The following is a 25,481-nucleotide window of genomic DNA, read 5'->3' as shown; positions in this document are numbered from 1 at the left end:
AAGAGCAGAATGCTTTGGTGTCTGGGGAGAGAATGAACTATACAATATAGAGCCCATTATAAAAATTACTAGAGGAATGTCTGCTTTTAAATGGTTTAATAAAATTAACATAGGTAAACACAAACTATATCCTCTTACTACCAAAAAAAAAGCTTCTTCGGGTACCTTTGACATAGTCATCTACTGCTGGAGAACTTTACAAAATCAACATGCAATCTACATGGACACAATTTCAAATGAAAAAGCATGCATTTAGTGAATGGGAAGTGCAGTCTGGTACCCTGACGTGGACACCGTCAGACCTATAGCAGATTGGTTAGCCATGCCACCCATACCAGACTCTGGAAAGAACATGTGCGGACAAAATGTAAACATGTAAAAGGTTGGACCTTATACTAAAATTGGCAAGGTCCCCAAAACTGACTCAAGGTAGAAAGGCAAGAATACACTTCTATTCTTTCATTTATTCTAAACAAAACTCTAATGAGATCAAATCGCAAATCCAGTTTACTATTAAACTGCTGATGCTGGGAACTAGCCAATTAGGCAGACTCCAGGGACTCTAGTTGAAATGAGTATTCCAAGAATGTATTTTATATAATATCGATATCTAAAGGGACCACTCCATTGCACACTAAGCAATTTAATTGATAGGCATTTCTTTTGCCACAACTGACCACCTTTATCGACATAAACCATGAAAGGTGAATCTGGCCATATGTTAAGGACGTGTTCTCCAACCACCAGCTGCTAAACACTGTTTCACCCAGCAGTTGAACCTGCTGTTAGTATAAAGTATGTTTACATGCTTTACAGGGAAGTACAGGGTAATTCAAACTGGAATCAAGTAAATTAAGAACAAATTACGGGACTTCCCTGGTGGTGCGGTGGTTAAGAATCCGCCTGTCAATGCGGGGGAAACGTGTTTGATCCCTGGTCCGGGAAGATCCCACATGCTGTGGAGCAACTAAGCCCGTGTGCCACAACTACTGAGCCTGCATGCCACAACTACTGAAGCCTGCGCACCTAGAACCCGTGCTCCACAAGAGAAGCCACCACCACGAGAAGCCCGCGCATCGCAACGAAGAGTAGCCCCCACTTGCCGCAACTAGAGAGAGCCCGCACGCAGCAACGAAGACCCAATACAGCCAAAATAGAAATTAAAAAAAAAAAAAGAAGAACAAATTTCATCACTACCTCAGCAGCTTTGCCACTGTAAAGGCGAAAATGATTACAGGCCTTAAGATTGAGTGCGATGGTACTATCAGGAATTTGCTGAAGATAAACAGCCAGAACTTCTTGAGACACATCATAGTAATCCAGCTTGTAGTAACACAGGGCCACATAAACATTGAGGGCAAGGTACTCCCTATTAGATGAAAGAATTAAGGATTAACAATTTAAGTCTACTTCATAGAAATGTTGTCAAACTACAGATCTTTTTAATGGCTCAAATGGACAGCAAGGCAAAGAGGACATTTCTTCTTTTAAAGAAAAAAGAATATAATCAGTGTAGCATCTTTCTTTTTGTATTATAATATTTAAGTGTTTTGATATAAGCAGAGTAAAAGATGACAACTAGAGGAGAAAATGAAAAGTTCAACTACTACTATTCATGTTTTAAAAAACTAACATAATCAGTAATCGAGTATAAACTCAAATAAGCAGACAAGGCAAGTATATTTGACGACTGAGAATGGGAATGGGCGGGAGATTGTGACAGTAAAGCAAAAGAAGGGAGAAGGGAAGTGGATGAGATATTTTTGGGATGGGGAGAGAAGCCAAGTGGTCAGTGATAAAGTTGGAACATTAATTCTTCAGAATGATTTGTTTCTAATTTTGTCAGCAAGTTACCTACAGTGTAACCATAACACTGAAATTGATACACCTAGGCCATGCACTTTCAACAGGTGTGATATCACCCCCAAAGGGGCAAAAATTGGTTCTTATGGAGAGGTGGAAAACATACTCATTTTATATATAAAGCATAGATATACATACAGTACATAAACATATATACAATATATCTATGGTATTGAAACTTCATGGGAGGGCAATTAATGAGGGAAAAATCTAAAAAGCCTCCTTGGAAGGTCAATAATGAAAGAAAGGTGGAGAAACCCTGATCTAGACAATAAGGAGTTCTTTTTTTTTTTTTTTTTTTTTTTTTTTTTTTTTTTTTGCGGTATGCGGGCCTCTCACTGCTGTGGCCTCTCCCGCTGCGGAGCACAGGCTCCGGACGCGCAGGCCCAGCGGCCATGGCTCACGGGCCCAGCCGCTCCGCAGCACACGGGATCCTCCCAGACCGGGGCACGAACCCGTACCCCCTGCATCGGCAGGCGGACTCCCAACCACTGCGCCACCAGGGAGGCCCCAATAAGGAGTTCTTAATCTCACCAGATTATTAGCTAAATAGATTTGAACACATGGTGATATTAGATCCAAAGGACACTAGGTCCTCAGCCAAACTAGGTACAGAAGAAAGTAACAAAATGAGATTTCAAGGAGGCATAAATGGACACAGACCTGTTATCTAGCAGTATTCGCTTATAAATATCAATAGCTTCTTGGTAGTGAGATCGCATATAGTGGATTGAGGCCAAACTGAGTTGATCTTCTGTGATATCCTGAAGATTCTGATGAAAGTTCATCAATTTCTTCTCATCATTAAACTAAAATTGTAAGAGAGCAAAAGACGTGTAAAGATTCACATTAGAGTACGGTTACAGAAATCAACACCTACGTAATGGATATTTTAACTTCCCCTTCTCCTTCAGCCATTTATCTCTGTTCTATTTCCCTTCAGCTCCTGGTGTTCTTTACCTCTCTTTCAGAGAATGAATAAAAATAGTCTCTGGGGACTTCCCTGGCGGCGCAGTGGTTAAGAATCTGCCTGCCAATGCAGGGGACATGGGTTCGAGCCCTGGTCCAGGAAGATCCCACATGCCGCGGAGCAACTAAGCCTGTGCGCCACAGCAACTGAGCCTGCACTCTAGAGCCCGCGAGCCACAACTACTGAAGCCCGTGCGCCACAACTACTGAAGCCCATGCACCTAGAGCCTGTGCTCCACAATAAGAGAAGCCACTGCAATGAGAAGCCCGTGCAACGCAACGAAGAGTAGCGACTGCTCGCCGCAACTAGAGAAAGCCCGCATACAGCAACAAAGACCCAAAGCAGCCAAAATAAATAAATAAATAAACATTTTTTTAAATTAAAAAAAAAAAGTCTCTGGAGGCAGAGCCTTAACAATGGAAAGCCTTTAAGTTACAGCTCACATTAATTACTTGACACCCCTCTTCTTACCTTCTTTTTCTTTTCTATTTCTTTCTTTATATTTTCTCCCTTTCCTTTTTTTCTCTGTCTCTATCTTTTTTACATGCTGTTTATAAGAGAGACATTTAAAATAGAAGGACACAGAAAGATAGAGAGTGAAAGGATGGGAAAAGATACAATAAGCAAACACTAACCAAAAGAGAGCTGGTGGAGCTACACAAATATGACAAAGTGTCTTTACATGAAGAGAGATTTTTGGAGATAAAGAGAGACATTTCATAATGATAAATGTTTCAGTCCACTAGATGGACATAACAATTCTAAATCTGTACACACTTAATGATAGTCTGCAAAACATGTAAAGCAAAAATCGAAAGAACTAAACAGAGAGACAGATAATTATAGCATGAAGTTTTTTTTGTTTCCCCCCGCACTGCCCGGCTTGCAGGATCTAGCTCCCTGGCCAGGGACTGAACCCGTGCCCTTGGCAGCGAAAGAGCAGAGTCCCAACCACTGGGCCAAAAAGGAATTCCCAAAATTTTTAAATGCACCAAAAATAATTATTTTCAAATACTACCTTTGGACAATTAGATAAACTTCCTGTAAAATAATTTAGTACTATCAATTAAAAGCTTTAAATTTTTTATTGTTCATACTCAGTAACTCAGTAAGTCCATTTTAGGATGTTAGAATCACATTTTTATAATTAAAATTAAAACCAATCTGGAAGTTAAATAACTAGAAGTGTTTAATGAATTGTGGCACATGCATATGATGGATTGTTATTAAAAAAAAGCCTGGTTTTTAAGACTAGTGACTCAGGGGTACACTCGTACTATAAAGATAAGTTTAAAAAAAAAGCAGAATACAAAAATATATATTTAACATGAATCCCATTCTGCAAAACAAACGAACAAAAATATAAATATGCATATAAAAAATAATTATCCCAAAAGGAGATATGCCAAAAGGTTGAAATTCAGTTAGCTTTAAATATGGTAGATGTTATATCCTTTTATTGCATATTTATATTTTGCTTAATAGAATGTGTAATTTTATAATATGAAAAATGATTTTAAAAATCATTTTATGACATGATCAAAATTATTGCTATAAGGCAATTCTGAAAGGTATGTATTTATTTTCAGGAGTCAGGACAAGGTGTCTTTGATTCTGTTTCCTAAGAGACAATAAGATGGTGGAAACAAACTAATCTTAAATGACTACTGCTTAAGAAGAACTAAAACCTAACATTTCTGAATAAATAAACAGAGTAAAAAAAACATTAATGGGGGAGAAAGTCCTATAGAATTAACACCTGTATTCTACTTGTTCTAGAAATACCATTAACGAGACTTTCTACTTGATTTTCTTTCACCCTTGTTGGTAACAAGAAGAAAGAAAGAGAAAAATATTTTAAAAACAAAAAGTGTGAAGTCAATTATACATCAATTAAAAAAAGATATACATAAAATTTTTTAAATCTTAACACATTAAAAGAAAAAGTGTGAAATAGGAACGTAAGTACCTTGTGAGCCAAGTGGAAGAGGAGGCGGTTTTGAAGGCGGCTTTTTGGAGCTGTGAAAAAAAATCCAAGGTGCTTATTAAAGAACTCAATTGTCTATGGCACTTAGTCCCTTGCAGGAGTGACATGAGACAGATAAATCTTCCCAAATCCTTACCTACTGGATCCTGTTACGTCTCTGCTATAATATATTAATGTATTATTTTAGTCTAGTCCGACTGCAGTAGCAACGACATCACCAAGAACCAGAAGGAAAATGCTCTAAGGTTCTGCTCTTGCCCACACTTCCTCCTCACTCTATGGTGGTGAAGCACAGCACGGCACTCCTCCCAGTTCCAGAGGCATCCCACCCTGTGTAGTTCACACACTGAACCAAACACCAGAAGCAAATGGTTACGGTCATCTCAGTACATGTAGGAATCCACTCTCATTCAGCTGGTCTTCCAGTGTTCTTTGTCGATTCCTTCTGAAATCCCCTTTTCATAATTACAGTGCCATATTTTCCTAAATACTAGCCCCGTCTCCATTTCATAGATCTTCTGTCATGATAATCTACCATCTAAAACAGGAAGCCAAGCAAAAGGGTGAACACCTCTTATGTTCCAGATCCCCTTTGTGCTCTTGGAGAATTTTCCTAATTCTAGACACTCAATCTTATATCTCTTTACAGCAAAAAGTCATACTTCAATGTATAAAAAAGAAAAATATATATGGAAAGAGAGATAGCTACCTTGATCACCTTACATGTGTCTAACTGTTCCAGGCACAGATAAAGTCTAGAAATATGAGATAAATAACTCAAAGCCCTTTATAACTAAATTAGGAAAATTAGAATTCCATGACTCTGAACTGGAATTCTATCTAAATATGTATATATCAGTTAATTCTCTAAGATTTCTACCCTGAAATACATTCTTCCTTAACATATTTCCTAACAAACATTCTTTTGCCCACTTTCTCTACTTTTCTTTGAATTTAATTTGATTCATACTCTAATTATTCTTAATCTTTCCTCCCATAGTTCCCTTTTGCCCTACTCTATTTGCAAATTTGAGTCCAGCTCTCCTAAGATGACTGTCCTGGTAAGTAAAGCAAAAGGGAAGAAATCTGGATTCTTCAAGTTGGAATTACTTGGCTTCTCATTCAGAAGCAGGAAAAGAAGCTATAAAATGCACATTCATAACAGCTTGAACAACTATACCCAACTCCTACCAACAGCATGAACTTCCTACCACAGTGGAGCCTAAGAAAGGCACCTTGCCCTTTTTCTTCTCTCACCCTTCTGCTTTTTGGCTTTAGCTTCTGAGGAGGTGAACTGGGGAGGGTAAGCAGCACACAGATTAACTCTCTTTTTAAACATAAAGTTGCTAAGATCCAATATTCTTTCAAGAGTAAAGCTTTTTTTTTTTTAGCTTTCTAATGTCACTTGATTTTTCCTCAATAGAAAAAGGAATTAAATAAGTTTTAAAATCTTCAAAATGACTCTTACTGTTAGTGAGAATACCAGATATTAAAAGGACCCATTTACCTTTAAATCCAGCTGCTTCAGCTTGTTTATACATTCCAAGAAAAAAGTAGGTACAGGCTAGGTTCACCCAGACTTCAGGATTGCAATTTTCCTCTTTCGTTGCATTTTCATATTCCTGAAACATACATTAAGCAGTGATCCCTTTCAGCAGTAGGGTAATCAATGGGCCATTCCTTTATGTATAATGGAATAGGAGTTCTTACTGTGATTGGGCAACTTCACATTTAGGGACTTCTATATGCTCCTTACCTATTCTATACCTGTAACATTAAATACTGAAGCTGGGCTTCCCTGGTGGCGCAGTGGTTCAGAGTCCCCCTGCCGATGCAGGGGACACGGGTTCGTGCCCCGGCCCGGGAAGATCCCACATGCCGCGGAGCGGCTGGGCCTGTGAGCCATGGCCGCTGAGCCTGCGCATCCGGAGCCTGTGCTCAGCAACGGGAGAGGCCGCAACAGTGAGAGGCCCGCGTACAGAAAAAAAAACAAAACAAAACTGAATCTAAGGCTCAATCCTACCCATGCAGGGCTCTTGTCCACATAACCTTACACTTGTTTTCTTTTTCCCCTTTTAATATTGATATGGGCTAACAAACTGCAGAAATGAAAAGCAACTAAAAAATTTTTTTTGCTAACTTAAAAAGACATAAAAAAGATGCCTTATTAAAAATGCATAGGTTCAGTTAACTTAAAATCTGATAACCCTAATACGCTACAAATTTCATTTCATTCTAATTGTTCTCTGGCTTTATTTGGCTTTACACTTTTAAAATTTGGTGTGTTCTGTTTTTTTTCCCTGTTAAGGACAGTTTCTGAGATTCATTTTATTTTTAAAATAAAAATAAAATTTACTTTATTTCATTTCATTTTATTTTTGGCTCCATTGGTCTTGGTTGTTACGCTCGGGCTTTCTTTAGTTGTGGTGAGCGGGGGCTACTCTTCATTGCAGTGTGCAGGCTTCTCATTGTGGTGGCTTCTCTTGTTGTGGAGCACGGGTTCTAGGCGCACGGGCTTCAGTAGTTGTGGCACACAGGCTCTAGAGTGCAGGATCAGTAGTTGTGGCACAAGGGCTCTAGAGTGCAGGACCAGTAGTTGTGGCACAAGGGCTCTAGAGCGCAGGATCAGTAGTTGTGGCACACGGGCTTAGCTGCTCCGCAGCATGTGGAATCTTCCCGGACCAGGGATCGAACCCATGTCCCCTGCATTGGCAGGCAGACTCTTAACAACTGTGCCACCAGGGAAGTCCCTCCATAAACTCTTTTACTATTTATCAGTCTTCCCCAGATGGCTTTTTTCTTTCTTACTCTGTTTGGGCTACTCTTTTTTCTCCTATATCTGTCACATATACTACCAGCTCCTATTCAGCCCTTTTCACATCTTTACTTTTCCTTCACTGATTTTGTTGCTTTTGTTCATATCACTTCCTCATTACCTGATCTTGGATACTTTTCATTTTAGTAGTGCAGGTTATTTTAATATCCTTAGATTACACTTTGAGAGTAAGAATATGTGGGAAAATTCCAAACAATTTCATTTATGAATTAAAAATTATTTGACATAAGGCATCTACAATTTTATCTAGATCCATAATTCCATAGATTGTTAATTATATTGCAGGGTTTACAATGACCAAGAAAAAAAAACTTTCAAAGCTATACTCAAAAAATATAAAGAGAATATAATCTTTCCTATGTCTAAAATTTACCACACAAAATAACAATGAACTTCTTTTTGAGAAAAGAATCGTGAAATTTTTTATCAAAAGGGCTTATTTTTCTTCTCCTGAAGACTTCCTTAAGAAAGACTAATATTAATATATTGAACAATCTCATTACTATATATTTAAAAGGAAGAAGTAAACAGACATAGATAAATATGCTTGAACATACACAGAAGATTTCTGAGGCAACACATCAAAAAAGAGCCAATGGTTACTTCTGTTAACATAGAAATAGGATTGAGGAAAGCACACAGGGTGACTTTTTTTCCTTTGTTCTCTTCTATATTGTTTGAACTTTACCATGAGCGTGTATTATTATAATACAAAGCTTAATAACTTTTCAAAACCCTTCTGTTATTAAAAAAAGTTTCTTTAAACTAACCTCCAAAGCTCTCTTGTAGTCACCCAGATGAAAAGCACAGTATCCAATCCACAAATTAGTGTCCTCTTCTTGCTCCCCAACGTGACGTTTGAACTTCATGTTAAAATTTCATGAAAAAAAAATCATGAATACTTTGAATAGTACACTCTCTGTTAAACACTGCTATGTTGTTATTAATGAACAATAGGAAATCACAAATTATAGAAGCAAGATAATCTCAGTTTAATTACACTGATACCTACAGAACTCAGCACAATTACCTTTCCCTCAAACATTTCACAATTGTTTTTCTGTGTTTACTGACACCTTACTCCAGAAAGTATTTAAGAGTTATCCTCATAACAATTCTGGGTGATATATAAGGAACATAAGAATTATGTGAAATATTTAATGCCAAATAACTGAAAGTTAGTGAAATTAAGTGATGGACTCAAGGCCACACACAGCCAGTAGGTGTGGTGGCAGGGACCACCGTAGCCCACGGACTCCAAAGCCCATGTTTTCACCCCTCCATGCTCTACCCCACATTCATCTTCACGCTTCAAACCTGTCCTGTGAGCACACACGTATATTTATTCATAGGTTATAGCCTTTCCCTGAGGACAAGCCATTAAATCATTCTATTACCCTTCAACAGGCTTACCAGGGCCTGCAAGAATTAAAGATGTTTAGAAGACCACCTAATCATTTATGTCCATTGTGAAAAAACATTCATGAATTCATCAGCCAATGAAAGAAAAGTCCTGTTTTGGAGGAAAGGAGTGAGACCTTGAAGGAGGAGTCTGAATTACCATGGCAGGGTGAGATTTTTTTTTTCACTCTATATGGTGGTAAGTCAAAAACATGGGTAAAAAAATAAAAATTAAACAGATCATCGTTAACCTGTGGTGACCTAAATAGGAAGGAAATCTTAAAAAGAGTGGATATATATATACGTATAACTGGTTCACTTTGCTATACAGCAGAAACTAACACAACACTGTAAAGGAGCTATACTCCAATAAAAATTAATTAAAAATTAAATTCAATTAAAAATTAAAAAAGAACAGATCATTGTTACAAAACCTCAGGTGCCTCGACCATTACAAGATGAAGACATCTGTTGATACTTTCTTGTCTGAATAAGCACTTACTCCTGTAGCTAACTTCATAATATTAGAAATTCTCCTCTCACCAAATACTGTGAATTTCAGTACAGTGCCTTAAGTCTGAAGAAATTCTTATTTGAGGTCTCCCTGAATTTGCCCCAGGAATTCCCTGGAGCCACAGGAGAGCTCACGAGACCTCCTCATCCTAATCCACGGCAGTTCCCATTCCCATCCATCATGGCACTTTGGCTACCTAAGAATGAAAGCGTAGTGCAGAACCTCCCTGACAACTTACAGGCAGCATGGGATTGCACAATAAGGAAAGTGTGGACACTGCCTCAAAGAAAAGAGAGAAGAGAAAAAGAGACTGACAAAAATTACACATGCATCTACCACTCAGTCCACTGATTTACAGAGCTAGATGGTCTTTCCAAGTCAACTCTCCCACTTTAAAGATGAGAAAGCTGATGCCAGAAGAGTTAAGCAATGTGCTCAATACCAGAGCACTGGCAAGAAACACAGGACTATACGTGAAAGACTGAGAAAGATATATAAAGCTAATTAAAACACTTATCGTTGATAGAGTCATATGGCTGTTGTAGTGATTTAGAGAAATGATTATGGAACAACACAGCCAGGCTGTGCTATCAAAACTCTTCATTCTTTGGTGTACCCCTTCATTCTTCTGTAACATATGCTTCCCAGAAAGCCGTTTCCCAAAGTGCAGCATCTTTGGAACATCTACATCAGAAACACTTAGGCTACTTGCCCAAAATACGAGTTCCTGAGAACCACTGTAGGCTGATTCTGTAAAGAATCAGAATCCCTAGGGCAGGAGTCCAGGAATGTACATTTTAGTAAGTACCCTAATTCTGATGCATATTAAAAGTTGAGAACTACTGCCATAGAGATTTGAAATATCTTCTGAAGATACAGTATTTTTAGACAATAAGCATGAAACATGGTAGAATTATTTAAATTTGATCAGAATGTTATAACATATAGTAGGAATAAACCATAAATTGGTCAGGGGGTGGAATGAACATCATATGAACTGACACTGTATTAAATGTCCCTCTACATTTTTAGGCTGGATTCATCATCAGTGGGACTAGATATAATTAAAAGTGTCCCTCGAGAAATAAGTCTATCGTTTCAGTTCACCTTTAATCAGGTTTATAGTTAACTTGGAATCTGGAATCTGTGCCTGACAAGATTTACAGAAAGTCCCAGAATGCACCCACCTGTTCCAACAGCATAGCAACCAGCATTCACCCATGCATTCCTCTATATTCTGGTTATTCACCTCCTAAGAAGCAACCTTCTTTGGACATTACCTCCAACAGGGTAATAGCTCCAGTGAAATCTCTTTGTGAAAGTAGCTCCTCTAGTTTTGGAATCTTCCTACCTTTCTTCTTTCTTTTGTCAGTATGCGGTAGGTCTCTGCCTACAGCAGGCTTGGCCCTTGAAAGCATCTGTGAAAGAAACAACAAAGACAGCTGTATGATCCCATTCCGATGGTCAATATTAAACTGAGAGTGATGGCTCCAGGATTTATCAGTCAAACCCTTAACAACGAACCCCAGGTAAGCGTGTTCAAATTCCTTCTGTAACATGTTATTTAAAAGGGCCATCACCCTGTGTGTGAGCTAACGAAACTGCTACTCCCTAGTTCTTTATCTCCCCCAGTTAGAGTGAGGTAAGAGATGCTTTCGCGCAGCTGCTGTCGTCTCAGCCTTCCCTCGGTCCGCTTTCCATCCCACGCGCAGCTCAGGAGTGGGGAAATGGAGAAGCAGGAGGGAAGAAAGCAACGATGTATTTACAACTGCATCCCTGTCCCCCGTGGGAACACGGAGAGGGCACAGACATCATCTTCTGCTGACAATCCTAGACTTAACCCAGAAGTATGTCTGGAACCTCTAATCTCCAGTCCCAGGACCTACTCAAAGTTCTCCCTCACTGTTCAAAGCCACTAACCATCTTGGCGTCAGTCCTATATGAATCCCCTCTGCAGACAAACAGAAGAAGGCCGGGCCTCAGCGCGCCTCGGCACCCACAAAGCTGGCTCGGTCTCCACAGCAACCCCGCCGGGGGACTGGTCCGTGCCGGAGTAGCGCTCGCCGGGGAACCGGTGCCCTCCACGTCTTGGTTCCCCTAGGGTTTCACCGCTGCAGGAGTGAAAATTTCTCCTGAGGAGAGCGCTGTTCTCTGTGCTGAGAGCGAGAGTTTGACTCTATCTCTGTGAGTTTACTTTAGGAAAAAAGCGAATTAGAATGGCATTGTTTTTCAAATACAAGTTTCCCGGGAAAGTAATTTTCAAGGACCACTTCCGATTTGGACCGCGTTGGGCTCCTGAGCAACACGGGACGCTGACTGGCACGTGATCGCCGTCTCCTGTGCAGTGCCGGAAATCTTAGAAAAAAATTTCTGCCAAACCGAGGAAGCCGATGTTTGGAGGCGGGAGTTCACCAGGATACGGTTTCTTATTTCCATAGATAAAGCTACCCTTGTGATGTGACGTTATATTGTGATTCCTGCTCATAGAATTTAGAATAGAACCTCTGATTTGTTATAAATAGGGAAACCCAAGATGCAGTCACAGTGGCCAGTGTGGCACCCATGTTGATTGTTAATAAAGATCTGATATAAGATTTGGAATATGTAAATTAAGATAACTGGAGTGTGAAGTCAAATAAATAAATTGATTTTTTTTTTTTTTTTTTTTTTTTTTTTTTGGTGGTGGGAGTTGGCTGTGTCACAGGGCTTGTGGGATCTTAGTTACCCAACCAGGGATCAAACTCGGGCCCTCGTCAGTGAAAGCCTGGAGTTCTAACGGCTGGACCACCAGGGTCCAGTAAATTGTTTTTAAAGGTGTGCGGAAAGACTTAAAGAAAGATGCATAACATGAGTTGTGCGTTTAAGTTTTATTCGGGATCTTTCTGAGGACTAAAGCCTGGGAGACAGCCACTCAGTAAACTGTGGCAACTACTCGATGGAGCTAGGGGAGAAGCCAGTTTATACATGATTTTTGGCCAGGTCATACCTGAAGTCAAGCATATATCTTGGTAAGATTACTAGTAATCGTAAAGAACAGATGTCTCCAATTAATCTTTTCAGCTTTTCTACGTATGGGAACATGCAAGAATCTAAGGTCATTAAAATTCTTCCTGAGATATACATCTAACTATCTGTGGGACCTGCCTATTCGTGTGCGTCCAAAGCACAGATGCCTCATTCTGTGTTCGCCTTAAACTCCTCTAAGAGTCCTACTGTCAGTCAGCAACTGTGGTGGGTTACAACTGAACCCTTGTGGAAATGGGTGGTGAGCAATGCTCTTTGTCTTAGTGATCCTAATTTTTCGGGGTCCACACCTGTATGTTGACTTTAAAAAATGCACAACCTAAAGTTGACAGTTATATTTTATTTGGGGAACCTTACTAAGGACTATAGCCCGGGAATTAGCTTCTCAGATCGCTCTGAAGAACTGTTCCAAAGAGGTGAGTGAGGAGCCAGGATATGTAGGAGTTTTTGCTGGAAAAAAAAAATGTAGGCAAACTTCAAAAGATTACTGCTGGGCTTCCCTGGTGGCACAGTGGTTAAGAATCCGCCTGCTGACACAGGGAACATGGGTTCGTGCCCCGGTCTGGGAAGATCCCACATGCCACGGAGCGGCTGGGCCCGTGAGCCATGGCCGCTGAGCCTGCGGTCCGGAGCCTGTGCTCCACAACGGGAGAGACCACAACAGTGAGAGGCCCACGTACCGCAAAAAAAAAAAAAAAAAAAAAAAAAAAAAAAAAAAATTACTGCTGATTACAAAAAACAGACATCTCAAGTGAAGGGTTTTAATGCTTTTCTATGTATGGGAAGATGCAAGTGTCTGGGCTCATTGAAATTATTCCTTTGATATGCATCTTAACTATCTAGGGCCAGTATCCTCTTTTTCTCCACCCTGAATTCCCCTCAGGATGCACTGTCGGGGCAGCTGCAGTGACTGTTGGCTTGATGGCAGACAGCATGTTTTGTTTACTGAAATGACAGGCAACATTTTTTTTGTCCACAGGTAAGGCTCCTTACTGCTGGGGTTGTAACTGTTGCACCCTAGGGATTGTACCTCACAAAAGACAGGGTCTGAGCGCAGTTGCTGGAGAAGGGTCTCGATGGACCGCATGCACTACGCTCGCTGGAGACTGCCCGTGTCAGAAGCTGCCGGAGTAGAAGGTGATTGCTGAGAAAAGCCAGCGCCACGCTGGTTGCCGCTGCCTACATCTAGAACCCGTGCCTGCCATTTGCGTTGAGGATGCCTCCCTTCCCCTATCTCTCTTCAGAGTGGTTCCTTAAACCCTTTATTTTCTTTACTGTTGGGTGTGACTAATTTGAGTGTATTGAGTGCAATAAGCCAAGTGATTTTAGCCTCTTATGCAACTGGCTCATGACATGTTTTACGACTTCTCAATCCCACCATTCTTGCCTGGCCTTGTTGCTTTGGCTTGTGGCCACACCCACACACAGTAAGGAACTATAATATGTGCGGGAGGACGAGTTAGTTTATCTGTCTTCCTCCTGAACCCAGTTAACACAGAGGCGAGGGTAGTCTAAGATCACCGAATCATGGAGTACTAGAGCTGGAAGGGACCTTTAAAGGACATCTAGTCCAACCCTCAGAATTACCAGACTAAGGAACTAACATCTGGAGAAGTGAAGTAATTCTCCCAAGTGTATAGATAGTTGTGTTATAGTCGAATTACATTACATACCCCCTGAATAACTAGCCCTGTAGAGACTCAGGTGTACCATAAGCTCATAGAAGGCAGGTATGACTTCTTAGACTCTTTTTCATCCTCCTTGCACTCTAGCTCCTGTCCCCCCCCTCACCCTCACCCCCAGTCACTTGGAGAGTAAATGAGTGACTGCATATCTTCATTGCCTGATGTATACACTTTTGTATACATACAAACATGGATAAAGACACATAGCACAGGCACATGCATAGTTTCCCCTCCGGCCCCCACCCTCTGGGAACCACTAACCCATCTTCTCTCCGTATGGATTTGCCTATTCTGGACATTTCCTATAAATGAAACCATACAAAGAGAGGTCCACGTACCGTATGTCTAAATACTGAAAAGTTTAAAATCAGCCTAGCAAACTGTTAAAATGTTTTATCCTCTTGCCTTGACAAATACACCATCACGAAGAGGGTCACGTTCCAATTTAGAATTCTCAGACTTCTTGGACTTCTGCTGGGGGAGGTGGCAGTGTGGAGAGAGCTACCCCCAGTGCTCACTCAGCCCACGCCCTTCTCTTCTCAGCCCATCTCTTCTCTTCTCCATCCTGCACCACGAGGGGCTCTGCATGTGCGTGGCCATCCAGCCCCCAAGTGCAAGGGTAGTCACCCGCTCTCCTGTGAGCAGTCACCCCCAATAGCCCTAAAGGGAGGACACATGCTGGGAAGAGACTGGCTCAGGTATGGAAACAGGCTTGGGGTGGTATGGGCAGGGAATTCCGAGTCCTAGGCACCGTAGTGTGGTGCGGAGGGCTGCAGGAACCCCTCAGCTCCATGGCCCCTTCACACCTGGTGCAGGGTGCAGTCAAGGTACAGAGCCCAGGGCAGGGACCCCTGTCGCCAAGGTCTAAGCGCATTGTTGCTTATTGTGCTGTAAACCTTGTTGATCTTGCTAAATCCATTGAAATGATCTCTGATTTCCAGTAGTTTGTGATACTGCTTTAAACCTCTAAATCCCTGTAGAAGCTCTTTGAACTGTAGCTGTAATTATGAAGGGCAGAATATGGCATTGAGTGTACTTGAGAAGAAGCTATTATTCCCAGCTACAGCTCTAAGAATCTAATGTGTTATGAAACATGTAATAACATAGACACACAAAAGCTGGTTGCACGGGTAAGAGACAAAGTTGGAATTTGCAACTTTATTGCAGTTGCAATAGAACAGCAGTTTCTGAAGAATTGTAAAAATGACCCAGGTTGTGATGATGGTTGTATGCCTATGTAAATTTACTGAAAAACATTGAACTGTATACTTAAAACAGCTGAATTTTATGATACGTGAATTGCATCTTGCTAAATCTGTGTTTTTTTGGGGGGTCGTTTTTTAAGATGGTCCCGATCTGAGCTTGGAGTGATGTTCTGGAGTCCCCGTTGCTCCAATTTAGCCCTGATGCACAGTGATACTGACTGCTGGTCCTTGGAATCCACCTGTCAATCACCAGGGCCATGACTTGCTAAGGGAATATGAAAGACAGTAAGAAGTTTTGGCATTTCTTGCTCGGGTGGATTTTCCTTAAGGAAAAGCCTCATGAAAAGAAGAACCCTCAACATTTCTGCTGTAGAACCACAGCAACTCTATTCATTAGCTCTGTTGAGTGCTATTATGTTATTTTTTCTTTTGTTCACTAGTTTCACAAAGATTCTACCTTACCATCAAAAAGAATGTTTTAAAAACCAAATTTTATCCCACTCCCTCGCAGTGAGTTACGGGCTCATGGGGAAAGGATCCCCACTTTTGACTGTTCTAAGAAAGAGCAAGAAATACTCTGGGATTAAGCATTTGAAAAAATACTCCTGGGACTTCCCTGGTGGTCCAGTGGGTAAGACTCTGCACTCCCAATGCAGGGGGCCTGGGTTCGATCCCTGGTCAGGGAACTAGATCCTGCATGCATGCCTCAACTAAGAGTTCGCATGCTGCAACTAAGAAGTCCGCATGCTGCAACTAAGACCCAGTGCAGCTGAAATAAATAGATATTTAAAAAAAACACTCAAAGAAATACATTTTTCAATCATTTTAAAATAACATTTTTTCTCATTACAGAAGTACTACATATTCACCATGGAAAGTTTGGAAGATGCTGAGAATTAAAATGAAGAAAATGTAAATTATCTATAAATTTATAACCACCTATTAACACCTGTTAACATTTTGCCTTTTAAAAAGTGATTTAACCAGTGCTAAAGGATAATGTAATCATAGCTGAACTACTAATAAATTGGAGAACTATGTAATAAGAAATCTATAGGTTGTAATTGTTGAAGCTAGGTGATGGGTACATGAGTGCTTATTATACCATTCTATTTTTATATAGAAAATTTCCATAATCCAAAAATAAAAAAGAGGTATCTATTTGGGCTTCCCTGGTGGCGCAGTGGTTGGGAGTCCGCCTGCCGATGCAGGGGACACGGGCTCGTGCCCCGGTCCGGGAGGATCCCACGTGCCGCGGAGCGGCTGGGCCCGTGAGCCATGGCCGCTGAGCCTGCACGTCCGGAGCCTGTGCTCCGCAGCGGGAGAGGCCACAACAGTGAGAGGCCCGTGTACCGCAAAAAAAAAAAAAAAAAGAGGTATCTATTTGAAAACTCCCAAATTTTTCTGTATGGCCAAATTTTTAACTGAAATGAATTAAGAACATAGGAGTCAATATTTATTTCAATATAAAAGTTAACTTGCATTTATCCTAGTTAAAACTAAGTCTATGTGAGGATACTGAGCAAACGAATTTTCAACTTCTGATTGCTAATGTAATTGTTTATTTGGTGAAAAGATAATTGGAAAATCAGAAAGCAATATAGACATCATAACATGTACACAGGAAAAATACTAGGTGTTACAATCCCATGATCCCTAAAAGAAGAAACTCCCTGTGTCAGCCAGCTGCTGAGGTGTGGATCCTTGGAAGGTCCGTTTTAGTTCATCCCCTAGTGCTGAAGGCAGCTGCTAGCAAGAGCTGCAGGTGACATAGAGTTGTGTGCTTTGAAGTCAGCAAGTCCTAAATTTGAATCCTGCCTCCCCTGCTCCTACTGGTGTGAGCGGGTTACTTAACTTCTCTGAGGTGAAATAGAGGTACTGTAAATAGAGGTACTAAAACCTGCCTCACCGATTTGTTTAAGATTCACCTGAGATCATTTATAAGTGAAAGGTGGTATAACATAATGGTTAAGCCTGTAGCTTCAGGAGATAGACTGCCTGGGTTCAGTTCTTGGCTCTAGTACTTGCTTTAGCTGTGTGACCTGGGCAAATCACTTAACCTCTCTGGGCTTCAGTTTTCTCACCTGTAAATGGAAGATGATAATAGTTCTTACCTCCTAGGTCCGTTGGTTGTGAAAGTTAAATTATACACAGAAAGCATTTAGAACAGTGCTGGGCACACGGTCAATGCTATTACGTGTGCTCTGTCTTCATATTATTTTTTTATTGAGATATAATTTACATGCCATAAAATTCACTACTTTAAAGTGTACAATTTTTGTTTGTTTGTTTGTTTTTTGCAGTATGAGGGCCTCTCACTGTTGTAGGCTCTCCCGTTGTGGGGCACAGGCTCCGGGTGCACAGGCCCAGTGGCCATGGCTCAAGGGCCCAGCCGCTCCGCGGCATGTGGGATCTTCCCGGACCGGGGCACGAACCCGTATCCCCTGCATCGGCAGGCGGACTCTCAACCACTGCGCCACCAGGGAAGCCCGTAAAGTGTACAGTTTAATGGGGTTTTTGTATATTCACGAGAATGTGCGTCACTGTTATCTAATTTTAGAACGGTTTCATTACCTCCAAAAGAAACGTGTGCCCTTTAGCAGTCACTCCCTATTCACTCTTTTCCTGGCCTCCTGACAACCATCAGTCTATTTTCTGTCTCTTTGGATTTGCCTATTCTGGACATTTCATGTAAATGGAATCATACAGTATATGACCCTTTATCTTTGCCTTCGTGCACTTAGCATAACATTTTCCAGGCTCATTCACATTATAGGATATACTAGTAGTTAATTCCTTTTGATGGCTGAATAATGTTCCATGGTATGAATGCCACATTTGTTTAAGTCTTCATATTATTCAAAGCACTTAACACATAGTAAATGCTTAGGGCCTGGTGGTCTTGTCAGCATTCCACCCAGTGCCATAGGGTTCAGGGCACAGCCCCAGTCCTATTCTATCCCAAGGGGAATAGTACTCAAGGAAGAAGCCCAAGCCATGAAAGGCCACCCTGATGCAGCCTGCTATGGGCCTCTCTCTGTCTGCCATGCCCAGCCATGTCTTGACCTTCCATAAAATGGTCTCAGAAATCATGAGTTCCCCGTTGTCTCTCCCAGTCACACACAACCTGATAACCTGTTGTAATTCCCACCCCCTCTCATCTGCTCGTTTCACTTAATTTGTTCTTTTTTCCTCCTCTGGTCCTGATTACCTCCCCAGTTTCCTTACACAGTCCACGTTACTTTGTGTTTGGGACCTTGGTTACATTGTGTATTTGGGGATGTTGTATTAATTATCCATTGCTGCATAACAATTTACCCCCAAGCTTAATAGCTTAAAGCAATCAATATTCTTATCTCCCATGGTTACTGAGTAGCTCTCATACTGCTGAGTAGCTTAGCTGGGTGGCTCTGGCTCACAGTCTCTCCCAAGGTTCAAGTTGAGCTGTCAGCTGTGGGGATCTAGTCATTGGACCTCTTGGCTGGAGCTGAAGGAGCCCATTCCAAGGGGCTCATCCACATGCCTGGCAAGGTAGTGCTAGTTGTGGACAGGAGGCGTTTGTTACCTGTCATATGGGCCTTTCCATAGGGCCTCTTGAGGGTCCACACAACGTATCAACTGGCTTCCCTACAGCGAGTGATAAAAGAGTGAACAAAGGGGCTTCCCTGGTGGCGCAGTGGTTGAGAATCTGCCTGCCAATGCAGGGGACACGGGTTCGAGCCCTGGGCTGGGAGGATCCCACATGCCGTGGAGCAACTAGCCCCGTGAGCCACAATTACTGAGCCGGCGCGTCTGGAGCCTGTGCTCCGCAACAAGAGAGGCCGCGATGGTGAGAGGCCTGCGCATCACGATGAGTGGCGCCTGCTTGCTGCAGCTAGAGAAAGCCCTCACACAGAAACGAAGACCCAACACAGCCATAAAAAAAAAAAAAAGGAAAAATTCCTTAAAAAAAAAAAAAGAGTGAACAAGGAAGTCACATGTTTTTTATGACGTAGCTTTGAAACTCACGCTGTCATTGCTGTCATATCCCACTGATCACAGAGATCAGTCATATGCATTGTGGGAGGGGACTATACAAGGGTATAAATATCAGGAGGTGAGACTTGCTGGGGACTAGCTGGCTGCCACATCAAGCCATTGTCTGCAAGCCTGTGGCCTGTGCCTTCAGACGAGCGTTATCGAAAGGTTTGCAGCCTGAAGTTCCTCATTTTAACACCACCAAAGCAAAGTCTATAAATTCATCCTCAAAGAGGGAAATGACCCTTCTCACTCTGAAGTCAACCCTTCCACCTGTATACTCCAGCTTCATCCCGTCCTAGTTCTCTTCCTCCCAGGGAGCCTTGCTGCTGCCAAGTTCAATGCAGGAAAATCCTGTCTGCCTGCTCCCCATCTCTGCCCTCCCCTGTCTGGCTGACTCATGCCCCCTCTGACTCCCGTATCTCCTGGAGAGCATCTGTTTGCCATGGACTTTGGACATTCCATCTGACTCAACCCTCCAAGGTTTATGTACTTTAAATTTCTATGACTTGGCATAGCTAACTCATCACTGCCTTGTGTATGTTTTGTTTCCCTCCCTGATTGGTGGTTCAACTGATTCACATAGCCTGATATCACGCTAATGTGTCTGAGTAACTGCATCTTTGCACTCTCCCCAGATATATTTCTTTGAAATTTTCAAATATGCCCAGACCTTCCAGTAAAATAACAGCAATAAATAAGCAAACAAACAAAAAAATCTCTCTAGCTACCCAAGTAATTCCTCTCCTGTCTTCTCCTTTCCTTGTCAGTCCTCTAAAATGAGTGCTGTATTTTGATTTCCAACCTGACCCTTCTGAGAACCCTCTATCGAGTAAGTTGGAATATAAGATTGTACACAGAATTTATTGACAAAAGAGTACTCTCTCAGGATACAGGATTAAGGGGGTACAAGGAAACTGTATGAACAAGTAGCCCAGATCTCCATGGCGCTCAGTACACTTGCACCGGTACCCCTCCACCAGCTTATAGCTATGGCCATATGAGGGGGGTCCCATGTAACCAGTAAAGGAAGACGAAAAAGACCAAGTTGGGAGTATGGATGAGTCCCCTCAGTATGTGGGTACAAGCTGAAAATGGAAGGCAGCTACATGACAGTCATACTTAGGGGAGGCCTTGAAAAACGGTGGTGAAGGAAAATCTCCCCAATGGGGGAGCTTTGAGATGTGCACCAGGTCATCTGCGTTGTGTGGAAGGAGAATGGCCCAAGGTTAGAACAAATGTGGACGCATGGACAGTGATGTGTGGCCTGGCTGGTGGGTGGAGGACCTGAAAGGAAAAGATTGTAAAATCAGAGACAAGAAGAGCTGGAATTGAGGCACATGGATGAACTATAGGAGTGGACGCAAAGTGGGAAGTTGTTTGTATAATATGTTAAGCCCACTAGTAAATATCCATTACAAAAGATGTACCAACCAGACAAAGTAATTTGGCCGGTTAATGTAGCCAGCCTTTGTTGGAGCAGCTGTCCCACCCCTGCTACGTGATGGGTACCAAACAAAGAGCCTACAGTGGCAAAAGATATGGAGGCAATACAAAAACCTACAGCGTGGACTGTCATTTACCAAAACAAATATAGCTACTGCCACCTCTAAACGTCCAATGTGCCAGCCATTAAGACCAAGGCTAAGCACTATTCCTTAAGGAGACCGATAGGATACTTGGTGACCAGTTGTGACATTGTGACATCTTTTTTCCTGGAAGGGCCAGAGGTTTACTGTCTCAGGAATAAACAGATTCCAGGTATGGGGTTGCCTCTCCTGCCTGCAGAACCTCAGTAGCACCACTCTGGAGGCTTAAAGATTGCCTGATCCACAGACATGGGATCCCACATAACACAGTATCTGACCAGAAGATTCTTTCCATTACATGAAATAGAGGAATGGGCCCATGAACATGGGATCTACGGGTCATATCACACACAGTGTAATACCAAAGCTGCTGGATAGATAAAATATTGGAATGGTCAGTTAGAGGTGCAGCCGAAGCTCCAGCATGGAGGCAATATACTGCAGTGATTACATTTCCTCCAGGACATCATAGTATATACTCCTTCAGTCAGATAACGTAGTATGGTGCTTTGTCCCCAGTAGAAAGAATAGGTGTGTCTTCCACAATGGGTGGAAGCATGAGTGGCCCCAGTTAGCATCATTCCAATGACCCATTGGGGAGGAAGAAATTTTCCTCTACCCTTCCAGTTTCTTCTGGCTGGTCAAAGAATTAAATAGACATGAGACAGATCAACAGAAGAAAATCAAAGTTTAATATCACGTATACATGGGAGAGACCCAGGAAAACTAAGTCCCCCAAATAGCTGAAACCCTCACCTTAAATACCATCTTCAGCTAAAGACAAAAGAGGATGTTGGGGGTGGTGGTTTGGGACTTCAAAGGGGAAGAGGCCATTCACACGGAGATGGAAAAGCAAATGTTTGGTAAATAAATGTTTGCCGGGTCACGCAGAAACAACGGGACACAGAGTGGACTCTGATCTCTAGGCCCTGTTTAGTGTTTCCCCTAACACCCCTAGCCCATATTCTTTGCAGGTATCTCTGGTGATAGCTCTATTTGGGAACAGACCCTCTATCTAAAAGTTTTTTAGGCAGCTGTGGGAAGGTCAGAGTTTCTTCCTGAATCTTTTGGGCCTTGATTATTTTCAGCTGGAAATAATCCACATGCTAAAGTGATATTTTGGGGCAGCAAGTTTTGCTCTCCTACAAATCCACTGAGCTTCCCTGTCCCCACAAGTCCGGGCTCTGCAAAATTAGAGGTCTTGGTCCCCAAAAGGGGCACATTCTTGCCTGGGGATACAGCAAAGATCCCATTGGATTACACGTTATGGCTGCCACCAGGCACTTTGCCCTCCTAATGGTGAGAGACCGGCAGTAAGACAAGGAAGGAATCACTGTCTTATCAGAGGTAATTGACCTGGTCAGCAGGAAGAGGTAGGGCTGCTGTCAGAGGGGAAAGGGAGGAATATGTGTGTAATCCAGGGACCAATTGTGTGTCAGTTGGTACTCTTTTGCCCAACTGTGACTGTGAATGGACAAGACAAGAGCAGCAACGGTGGTCTGAGAAGGTGCTTGGACCTCTTAGGAATGAGGGTTTGGGGTACCCACCCAGGTGATCTACTGAGACCACCTTAGGGTGAGGGGAATTAGAAATGGATAGTGGTGCCATCATCAAAAAGTCTACAAATAATAAATGCTGGAGAGGGTGTGAAGAAAAGGGAACCCTCCTGCACGGTTGGTGGGAATGTAAATTGGTGTAGCCACTATGGAACACAGTATGGAATTTCCTTAGAAAACTAAAAACAGAGCTACCATATGCTCCAGCAATCACGCTCCTGGGTATATACCTGGAAAAGATGAAAGTTCTAATTTGAAAAGATACATGCACCCCAATGTTCTTAGGAGCACTATTTACAATAGCCAAGACATGGAAGCAAACTAAGTGTCCATCAGCAAATGGATAAAGAAGATGTAGTATATACAATAGAATATTAGCCATAAAAAAGAATGAAATAATGCCATTTGTAGCAACATGGATGGACCCAGACATTATCATACTAAGTAAAATAAGTCAGAGAAAGACAAATACTATATGATATCACTTATATGTGGAATCTAAAAAATAGTACAAATGAACTTCTTTACAAAATGGAAATAGACTCACAGACACAGAAAATAAACTTATGGTTACCCAAGGGGAAGGGAAGGGAGGGATAAATCGGAGGTATGAGATTAACAGATGCACACTACTATATATAAAATAGATAAGCAAAAAGGATTTACTGCATAGCACAGGGAACTATATTCAGTACCTTGTAATAAACAACAATGGAGAAGAATAAAAAAAAAGAATATAGATATATACATATGTATAACCGAATCACTTTTCTGTACACCTGAAATTAATACAATATTGGAAATCAAATATACTTCAATAAAAAAAGAAAAAAGAAAAAGAAATGGATGGTGGTGGAGGGAAATGATGAGGACCAGTTGTGGTCCTACAACCAGGTGCAGTGACAGAAGCTATAGTTCATTCCATTAACTTCCCTCTTCTAAGTTATTTTTCAGGAATAGCGGCACATCAGAGTGCTGAAAAAGCTACTTCCCGAGTACAGATGTTGAAAGAGATCCACGTGGCACAAAAGGTGGACTAGAGAGGACACAGGGCGTCACTCAGATTTCCCTTCAAGGCAGGGCTTGCTCTCCAGCTGCAAGGAGTGTGTTTAGCTGAGCGCCTCCAGCTTTAGCTCCTTCAGGATTCCAAGGCAGTGGTACAAGGGCCTAGGCTTTTCTGCCCGAGGCTAGTCTCCTGCTCCCCTTGGGCTGGCAGAGACCTTCTGAGGTCTGCATTGTGGTCTGACAGCCCTCACAGACCAATCCTGCTTCTTCCCTTGACTTTCTCTGGTGTTACACTCCAGGAAATCTGTACTCTCAACTCTATATCAGTGTCTGCTCCCTGGAGAACCCAACCTGTGACAACACAAATTTCCTAAATCTCTGCTTTTTTCCTCTCCACAACCCCTTAAATTGTTTCTCAGGGCCTCAAATTGAGGGGAATTTTATATCTCTAATCCCAACCGCTCTAGCCAAACTGTACTCTTCTCCAACCTCCTTTATACCCCGTTGCAGCACTTAACCACAGATTCCCTTATGTTTTAATGTTTTTTCATGTCTTCCCAAACATAAGCTCCTTGAGTGCAGGGACTATTTCTTAAACTTCTGTATGTTCAGAGTGACTAGCTAAAGTAAGGGCCACACAGAAGATACTGTGGTGAATTTAATCGATTTGATATTGAAAGCCCAGTCCCTGGGAACCTGTCAGACCACAAATCAGGCCAAGTGGATTAAAGGAAACTATAAAGTAATAGCTAGAGAGAACCTAGCTTTTGCTGGTTTTCATACCAAAGTACTGTATTCCTAAGAGACTCTGATCATCAACCATGAATTACCAATCGGAGAATGCCCATTAATCATTTTGAAGAATTTCTAGTTTGACAACTGAATTCTATCATTAAAAAAAAGGTTTATTACGGGGCTTCCCTGGTGGCTCAGTGGTTGAGAGTCCTCCTGCTGATGCAGGGGACACTGGTTCGTGCCCCGGTCCGGGAGGATCCCACATGCCGCGGAGCGGCTGGGCCCGTGAGCCATGGCCGCTGAGCCTGCGCGTCCGGAGCCTGTGCTCCGCAATGGGAGAGGCCACAACAGTGAGAGGCCCGCGTACCGCAAAAAAAAAAAAAAAAAAAGGTTTATTACTTATCCCATCAATGACCCATTTCACCTGGGAGTGTTGGGAGGAAAACCTTTTGCCTCTTCCAATTTGAGTCCAGTGATTGGGTCCTGCAAATTAACTGACAATAGACAGATTAAAAAAAGAAAAGAAAAGATTCATTTAGCATGGGGGTGGGTAGTTTCCAATAATGGAAACCTCCTGGAATAGCCCGAAGTAACTTTATATATCTCAATTTAACAAAAGGGGGGTTTTTAGGACTTCAGTGGGAGAGTATGGAAGGTTCTACTGGGCTTTTTGATGCTAATTGCAATGGACATTCTGCCTCCAGGGCAACTGAATTAGCAGGAAACTCCCTTGGAAGGGGTTTAAAGGTAGCTGTGTTTTCAGGAGGCTTTGCTTTAGTCGGATTAAGAGAAACTCAGATAAAATTTCTTTCTGTATCTTCTGTAGTTCAAATGTCCTCACTTTATACCAACTCTGGGGGTCCAAGTGAGTCCCCACTGGGGGAAAAGGTCTTGTCCAAATATCCAAAGAGAGAAACCTATCTGAAGCCTTGGGATATGTCTAAGCACGCCTGCCCGACTGTGACTGATTGCTATCAGGGATTAAGCGGTGTCTGGGGCACCTCCGTTAGCGACTATAGACAGGCAAGGATGTGTCAAGAAGTGGTTCTTCAAAGAGCTCATAAGGAGGCAAAAAAGAGGGAGAGCAATCATCG

General features: G+C 42.0%; 1 protein-coding gene and 1 long non-coding RNA gene across 6 annotated transcripts in view; one reads left to right on the top strand and one right to left on the bottom strand.

Moving 5' to 3' along the window:
- The window catches only part of IFT56 (intraflagellar transport 56), a 37,891-nt gene extending 26,299 nt beyond the window's left edge, over positions 1-11,592 (bottom strand). For 3 of the 4 annotated variants that reach the window (XR_014294963.1, XM_082632198.1, XM_082632199.1), the window contains exons 1-7: positions 11,492-11,592; positions 10,852-10,989; positions 8,427-8,519; positions 6,328-6,442; positions 4,803-4,852; positions 2,527-2,672; positions 1,198-1,369 (exon numbers count right to left, since the gene is read on the bottom strand). Coding sequence is in view for 3 of the 4 variants with exons in the window: in XM_082632198.1 (XP_082488324.1) it covers positions 1,198-1,369; positions 2,527-2,672; positions 4,803-4,852; positions 6,328-6,442; positions 8,427-8,519; positions 10,852-10,989; positions 11,492-11,494 (717 nt within the window). In the remaining variant the exon portion in view is untranslated. The other variant, XM_082632200.1, reaches the window with a different exon arrangement.
- Positions 11,593-11,874: 282 nt separating this feature from the next.
- Positions 11,875-16,513, top strand: LOC309810242. 2 transcript variants are annotated; one of them, XR_014294965.1, is made up of 5 exons: positions 11,875-11,992; positions 13,575-13,732; positions 14,824-14,978; positions 15,626-15,770; positions 16,338-16,513. It is a non-coding gene; the product is annotated as an uncharacterized lncRNA (long non-coding RNA). The 2 variants fall into 2 exon arrangements; XR_014294964.1 differs by lacking the exon at positions 14,824-14,978.
- The last annotated feature ends 8,968 nt before the right edge of the window (positions 16,514-25,481 follow it).

This window comes from Mesoplodon mirus (genome assembly GCF_964341445.2).
Source record: "Mesoplodon mirus genome assembly, chromosome: 9".
Classification (NCBI taxonomy): domain Eukaryota; kingdom Metazoa; phylum Chordata; class Mammalia; order Artiodactyla; family Ziphiidae; genus Mesoplodon; species Mesoplodon mirus.
Note: the sequence above shows the minus strand (reverse complement) of the source record. Positions and strands in the feature narration are given on the sequence as shown.